Raw genomic sequence first — 8,044 nt, 5'->3', positions numbered from 1 at the left:
AGGTGTTCCCTGAAACGTTCCGCAAGTAGGTGGCCTGTTTCCCGACCTCTCTGTCCCCACACCTTCTCCGGCCTATCACCGTCACCTTAACTTCCTTCCACCTATCGCATTCCCAACGCCCCTCCTCCAAGTCCCTCCTCCCTACCTTTTATCTTAGCCTGCTTAGCACACCCTCCTCATTCCTGGATGGGATTTCTCCTAGGCTTCTCTGGGAATCCAGGGAGGAGATTGCAGACCCTTTGGCTTTGATCTTTATGTTATCATTGTCTACAGGAATTGTGCCAGCAGACTGGACGATAGCAAATGTCCCCTTGTTCAAGAAGGGGAGGAGGGACAACCCTGGTAAATATAGGCCAGTGAGCCTTATTACGGCTGTGGGTAAAGTGTTGGAAAAGATTATAAGAGATAAGATTTATAATCATTTAGAGAGCAATAAGTTGATTAGGTATAGTCAACACGGTTTTGTGAAGCGTGGGTCGTGCCTCACAAACCTTATTGAGTTCTTTGAGAAGGTGACAAAACAGGTGGATGAGGGTAAAGCAGTTGATGTGATGTACATGGATTTCAGTAAGGCATTTGATAAGATTCCTCACAGTAGGCTGTTGCACAAAATATGGAGGCATAAGATTTAGGGTGATTAAACAGTTTGGATTAGAAATTGGCTAGCTGAAAGTAGGAATGTTCATCCTGGAGTTCAGTTACTAATGGAGTACCGCAAGGATCAGTTTTGGGGCCACTGCTGTTTATCATTTTCATAAATGACCTGGATGAGGGCATAGAAAGATGGATTGGTAAATTTGCGGATGACACTAAAGTCAGTGGAGTTGTGGATAGTGCCGAAGGATATTGTAGGTTATAGAGGGACGTAGATAAGCTGCAGAGCTGGGCTGAGAGATGACAAATGGAGTTTAATGTGGAGAAGTGCGAGGTGATTCACTTTGGAAGAAGCAACAGGAATGAAGAGTACTGGGCTAATGGTAAGATTCTTGGTAGTGTAGATGGGCAGAGAGATCTTGATGTCCATGTACATTGATCCTTGAAAGTTGCCACCCAGGTTGATAGGGCTGTTAAGGAGTCATACAGTGTGTTATCTTTTATTTGTAGAGGGATTGAATTTCCGAGCCATGAGGTCACGTTGCAGCTGTACAAAACTCTGGTTTGGCCGCACTTGGAGTACTGCGTGCAGTCCTGGTCACCGGGTTATAGGGTGTGGAAGCTTTGAAAAGGGTTCAGAGGAGATTTAGCAGGATGTTGCCTCATATGGAGAGAAGGTCTTATGAGGAAAGGCTGAGGGATTTGAGGCTGTTTTCATTAGAGAGAAGGTTGAGAGGTGACTTAATTGTGACATATAAGATAATCAGAGAGTTAGATAGTGAGAGCATTTTTCCTCACATGGTGATGGCTAGCATGAGGGAACATAGCTTTAAATTGCAGGGTGATAGATATACAACAGATGTCAGAAGTAGTTTCTTTAATCAGAGAGTAGTAGGGGCATTTAGTAGACTGCTGCAATAGTAGTAGACTTGCCAAGTTTAAGGGCATTTAAATGGTCATTGGAATAGACATATGAATGAAAATGGAATAGTGTAGGTTAGTTGAGCTTCAGATTGGTTCCACAGATTGGTGCAACAGCGAGGGCCGAAGAGCCTATACTGCACGTAATGTTCTGTGTTCTAAAGTCGGAGAGAAGGTCTTATGAGGAAAGGCTGAGGGATTTGAGGCTGTTTTCATTAGAGAGAAGAAGGTTGAGAGGTGACTTAATTGTGACATAGAAGATAATCAGAGTTAGATAGTGAGAGCCTTTTTCCTCACATGGTGATGGCTAGCATGAGGGAACATAGCTTTAAATTGCAGGGTGATAGATATACAACAAATGTCAGAAGTAGTTTCTTTAATCAGAGAGTAGTAGGGGCATGGAATGCCCTGCTGCAATAGTAGTAGACTTGCCAAGTTTAAGGGCATTTAAATGGTCATTGGAATAGACATATGAATGAAAATGGAATAGTGTAGGTTAGTTGAGCTTCAGATTGGTTCCACAGATTGGTGCAACAGCGAGGGCCGAAGAGCCAATACTGCACGTAATGTTCTGTGTTCTAAAGTCAAACCAGGATGTACCCTCTCATATACACTGGTCCTTAAATATATTACCGCTGTGAATAGTGAAAACGATTTTAAAAAAATTATACTTGAGACGGAGATACAGGAATCTGCAATAAATCTTTATTGATATTTTGTCACAGTTTCTTGTCACTTCTCCTGTTTTGTGGTGTCTAAATTACTAACACACAGGTCGGTGCCTCAAAAATGTGAGGCTGAGTTGTCCCAATATTAACCTGAACAAAATATATTGTGTTCAGGCCCTAGAGCAGGAGCAGGCTGAGCAGACATTAGTGATCAGTCCACCCAATTGGGGTCTGTAGCAATGCAAAGGCTGCTTGATAACTAACGCAAGCAAAAAAAAAACATTGATTCTATTGGATCCACTTTCACAGGCTGACAACAAGCAATGGAAATGTGAGAGGAGAATATCTTGCCCAGTGCATGATGATATTCATGTTGATGCATGTAAATCGCTGTCACTGCTCACCTCTATGATGTGGACAGTAAATGAAAGACTCCAGATTTCAACAAAATCGTTTTACTGACATATTTCTCTTGGGCTGAGCCAAGCACTATAGGAGGAGGAGTAGACCATTCAGCATCTCGATCCTGTTTTGCCATTCCATTAGAACACAGCTAGCCTGTACCTTCACCCACTTTTGTTCCTTGTCTCTTAATAGTGATACCCGGGAAGCATCCATCAAATTCAGTGTTGACATTTTCTGTCAATTTAGCTGTTTCTTTATTCATAAGTAAGAAGTGGGTGTCACTGGGTGGCCCAGCGCTTTGCCACCACAGGCAAGTAGGGAACAGGTGCTGTGAGGTGCTTTCTTGAACTGCTGCAGTCTGTTTGGAGTTTGGACGGGAGTTCTAGGAATCTGGTGCAAAGAGAGTGAATTGCACAACCCTTTAAAAATTAACGTGATCAGAAGATCAGGCAGCATTATCATCTCCTCTTCATAATGTAAAACCGCTTCTGAGGCAATGATTTGCTCCTCAGTGCTGCAGTGCCTAGGTGTGGCACAGAGCATATCCCAGTCAGAGCTCAGTGCTGAGAGGGGCCCTTCCTCCCAAAGCCCGCAGTGAAATTGCTGAACAAATGCCAGCTGCTTCCCCCAGTGTTGGGTGGGCAGACCAGAATCTGAGGTGTGTGTGAAGGCTGGGGAGAATTCACCCGCCCTAAGTATTGTCCAGCGTTCGCTGCATGACATACACAGGGGAAACTCAGATGCAGATATTAGGAGAAAAGAAAGAGAGAGTTTACAAAAGCAAAGTTGTGGCAGCAAGGAGTGAGTCATTGAAGGAACTCCCCAGTGAGGCACAAAGTTGGACACTGTCCTGCAGGAGTCAGAGAGATTGGACTTCATCTTAACACCACTGTACCCAAGGTAACATTAAGCTGTAAGTAAATACAATGCATTTATTGACTTAAAAGATTTATGTTAAAATTAAAACCGCAGCTGACAATTGAAAAGCGATTAGATGCCATGATGTGAATTTGGCTCCTAGTGTAATGCATGAATAAGTTCAAACAGTACCAACTGAGGACTGCAGCATTTTCTTCTCTTACTTCAAACAAACCTAACCTGTCAGAAAATTCTCCACAATATTTGTGGCACTCAGAAAGATTAGAGCTGTGAGAAACACCAGGTGCGATGTGATAAGTCAAGGATCTAAGCCTGAGCTCTCAGCATCCTGTCGTGACTGGCTTAAAGACAATGGAACTGTCTGTGTAGAATAACACAGGCTGGGACAGGCAGTCACGTCAGAGACAATGTGAGTTGGAAGTATTGGATGTTCAACAGAGACAAAGGAATGGACAGAGCAAGCTTTAGGGGAGAGAGGGATGGGCAGAGTGAGATACAGGAGAGACAGAGAGATGGACAGAGTGAGGTTCAGGAGAGACAGAGAGATGGACAGTGTGATGGTTAAGGAGAGACAGAAAGATACATGGAGTGAGGTTTAGGAGAGATAGATGGACAGAGCGAGGGTTTGGAGAGATAGAGAGTCTGGAAAGATGATAGTTAGAAGTGGTAAAGGTACTCCTTGGCTAATGCAGACTCCTGGTACTCACTATTGACTGCAGAGAGTTTCTGGGGAAGACAAGGTCTGGATGTTTGAATAATTAATGGTACCAGCCACTAATGGGACTGAGAACTATCCAGGTAAAATGGTTCCAAATGATTTTAGGTTCCTGATTGTCTCTCTTCCTCTCCTGTATGTGTGGAAAAGGGCCAAGCACCAGCAACTCTGCAGTTCCTCACCAAAATGGACATTCTTCATGCGGGAGATGACTGTTTGACCAGAGGAAGCATCAAACCTAGTCCGATTCTCATGTTCATTTGATGGGTTTTCACTTTGTTGGTGAGGGAATTACAGGACAATGACCACAGGTTACCATCAGCAGTGACCAATTCCCAGAAATCTACTTAGTGTCTGTGTTTAACGTACACTTCTATTGTTTTATATTTACAAAATAATGAATTACACTTCCTGTTTACACTAGAAATTAAAATTCCATATTAATGGTGTCCTGTCAAGTGCGCCTTCTCTTGGTTGGATTGAATTAACTGAGTTAGTGATGGGTTTGAGTCTAACTAGTTCTTGCTGATCTACTCCATTCCCAATTAACAAAACTTCAATCATCAAAGACTGTTTTGAATCCCCACCTGCTTTCTACTGTGTTGTATTTTTGTACCTGATTAAGTTGTGATTTCCTTTTGCTTAAGGATGTCCTACCATGTTGAAATCTCTGTGATAGCCCTGATTGGACCAATCCCTGGTTGAACAATCCTGACCTCAGAGAGAGCACTGGCTCCAGTGGATTACATCATCGCAGTTACTAATTAACAGGCAGCACTGTGACCTCTGCTCGGTTGACTGAAGTTTTGTATCTCAACCTTGACAGTGTGTGAGTGTGACTATCCAGGAAACATGTATTATCAAATATCCTCAGCCCTAGGGCACAGTTTAAACAACTGCACATCTCCAGTACCTGGCTAAAGTGGCAATTTTCAGGCATGAGCAGAATACTGAGACATCAAAACTGAGTTCAGTTCAGGTTGACACACACCATTTTGTTTTTAACAGGGTAATGGTTAGCTGCAAAAACCCAATGCTCCTTTACTTTTATCAACCCAAGGAAACCCAGCCAAATTGTTGTATCCACTCAAAGTCAATGCAGTTGAGAGCTGCTAACTCAGTACCAAGAATGGGCACCTTTCTTATCCACATGACTGGGCCTACTGGGCCATTGGGAGCATCCAGGAAAGTATTTTATGCTCATGATCACATTGCTAAAATCAATCTGTGGCACTTCCATATGATATCCAAAATTAAGGAATTAAAAAGTCCTCTCCGAAAATGTCAATGACCGAAATGGGATGCGTTTAGGGATATTTTATATACACGTTGTTAGGGGTCTGACCCTGACTTGCATTCTAGGAGCTAAGGTAGCTGTGGTAAACTCTGGTTAAGGGAAAGAGGGTTATAGTACTCTATGGTAGATATATTCAGAAAAAGCAGGAATGGAGGTCAGAACCCTGGATATATTCCAGGATTTGATACTGATACTTCTGCACCTACAGTATCTTTTACGTCCATGGACAATTACAGGGTCATTGAAGTGTTAATTTTCTTCCAGACTAGCTTCATCTTGCTCCATGATCATGTGGACCCCTGCTGGTCGGACAACGCGGTTAGCACTCCTTTGATGTGCAGGTGAGCTGGATGATCTACTTGGAGACTTATGTGATCTGGTAGAGCCAGGGGATCGGACAGGAGACCTGTTGTACCGTCTGGGTGATCGACCAGCTGCTCTTGGTGATCTAGTAGGAGGTCCAGAGGAAACTATGAATCCAGCTTGTTCAGCTGCACTCTTGGAAACACTTAGGGAATCTTCCTCAGTTTCTGGAGAATCCTGGAATACATATGGAATTGAGTGAGATTATTTCTGGCAATTCTATGATTCAGAGGCAGGGACTCCCTTTCCCAATTTCACTGCCATGTCTCTACCTTTTCTCTGATGACGTACAATCCTGCAGGGCTCTTGCGTTCCCGTTCTTGCTCCACCGTTTTTGGTAGCAGTTCTACTTAAAGAGAAACAGAATAACTATGAAGTCACTAGTGACTGTTATTAACTTGTTTTGTATCCTTTTTATTATGCTCACTGTGTTCTGTACACCCTATTCTTTTCCAAAAAGCAAATGATGTGCTATGTGATAGCAAAGGCTTTCTGGAAGTCCACATACACCATATCCACTGCAATTTCCCCCACCTGCCATACCAGTAGCTTCCTCAGAGTAGAAAATGTGTTGCTAGAAAAGTGCAGCAGGTCAGGCAGCATCTTCAAGAAGGGCTCATGCCCGAAACGTCGATTCTCCTGCTCCTTGGATGCTGCCTGACCTGCTGCGCTTTTCCAGCAACACATTTTCAGCTCTGATCTCCAGCATCTGCAGTCCTCACTTTCTGCTTCCTCAGAGTAGTCAATTCAATGCAATCTTTCTTTTTAAAATCATTTTGGCTGCCTCTAATTATTTTGCCTTCCTCTCAACATTACTATTTCCATCATTGATGACAGCACCCAAGAATGAATGAGGCACAGTACTAAATTAACTGGCCTTTAGTTACTTAGGTTACTCAGCTTTGTTTCATGTTATGAAAGGGGTTTTTAATTGGTCACTCATGTCTCCTAGTACACATTCAATCTTAAAAAAATCCCTGCAATATACAAGCCTGATTTTAATATCTAAAGCAATGGGAATTAAGGAACTATTGCCTGTTATCCATTCACAGATTTACACCTAAGAACTGAGTTCAGTTTAAAATGCTTGCAATACTAAGTTCCTGCCACTGGATGTCAGCTCAACATCTTTTGAAAACCATAAACTATTCTCATTGAAGTGAGCAGTAACAACATAAGGGAATGTAACAATTTCCACCACTTACTGACATTGAACCTGTTGATTTTCCTGCTCTTCGGATGCTGCCTGACCTGTTGGGCATTTCCAGCACCACTCTAATCTTGACTCTAATCTCTAACATCTGCAGTCCTCACTTTCGCCTAGTAGGTTTGAACCTGTGCTCTGTTCCCAGGGGAAGGCTCCAATTTGTTATATTAATTAACTATACAGCTCAGAAAGAGGCCATTTGGTCTACCTTTGCTGTGCTATTCTTATTCCTCTACCTTTTCCTGTTCTTCCAAATAAACCTTTTGGACAATAACCTGGTGTGTTAATTTTAACTTTGTCCACCCCAGTCCAACACTGGCACCTCCACATCATTCCCTGTTTGACATCCCTATATATGCTATCTACATAGTTCCACTTTCAGGCCCTTGTACCATACCACAGATTCACAGAATTATTACAATTCAGAATAAGACTATTTAGTCCATGATGCCAGTGAAGACTGGTTCACCGAATGTTCATCATGGTTTAATGACATCCTTTTCCCCTTGACTCGGCACGTTGTTTCTATTTAAGTGATCATCCAATACTGTCTTGACTGGGTCAATTGAATCTGCCTCTGCCACTGTTTCAGGCATGGTATTCTGTGCCCAAAACCCTCGCTACATGAAAACATTCCTCTTCACATTGTTTTGTAAATCACTTTAAATCTGTGCCCTCTCACTCTTAATCTATTTACAAGCAGGAACAGTTTCTCCCTATTAACTCTGTCCAGGCCTTTCTTGCTTTTGAAAGCTTCAATCAAATCTCCTCTCAGAATTACAAGGAAAATAGTCCCAAATTCTCCGGTCTATCATTGTAACTGGTGTTTTTCATCCCTGGAACCATTCTTGTAAGTCTCTTCTTCACTTTCTCCAATGCATTTGTGTCTTTGAGGTCTAACTAGTGGTTTATAGCTTTAGTATAATCTCCCTGACATGCCTTCTATGTCACTAATGATATATTCTTGCATGCTGTCAGGCTTATTAACTATACCG

The 8,044-nt window shown here is 42.5% G+C and overlaps 1 protein-coding gene across 3 annotated transcripts in view; it reads right to left on the bottom strand.

Moving 5' to 3' along the window:
* Positions 1-3,523: 3,523 nt before the first annotated feature.
* Positions 3,524-8,044, bottom strand: part of hepacamb (hepatic and glial cell adhesion molecule b) — an 85,421-nt gene continuing 80,900 nt past the window's right edge. For all 3 annotated transcript variants that reach the window (XM_043676867.1, XM_043676868.1, XM_043676869.1), the window contains exons 6-7: positions 6,115-6,188; positions 3,524-6,019 (exon numbers count right to left, since the gene is read on the bottom strand). In XM_043676867.1, the coding sequence (XP_043532802.1) occupies positions 5,729-6,019; positions 6,115-6,188 (365 nt within the window). In that variant the 3' untranslated portion in view covers positions 3,524-5,728. The remainder of the gene's footprint in view (positions 6,020-6,114; positions 6,189-8,044) is intronic.

This window comes from Chiloscyllium plagiosum, chromosome 35 (genome assembly GCF_004010195.1).
Source record: "Chiloscyllium plagiosum isolate BGI_BamShark_2017 chromosome 35, ASM401019v2, whole genome shotgun sequence".
Taxonomy (NCBI): domain Eukaryota; kingdom Metazoa; phylum Chordata; class Chondrichthyes; order Orectolobiformes; family Hemiscylliidae; genus Chiloscyllium; species Chiloscyllium plagiosum.
Note: the sequence above shows the minus strand (reverse complement) of the source record. Positions and strands in the feature narration are given on the sequence as shown.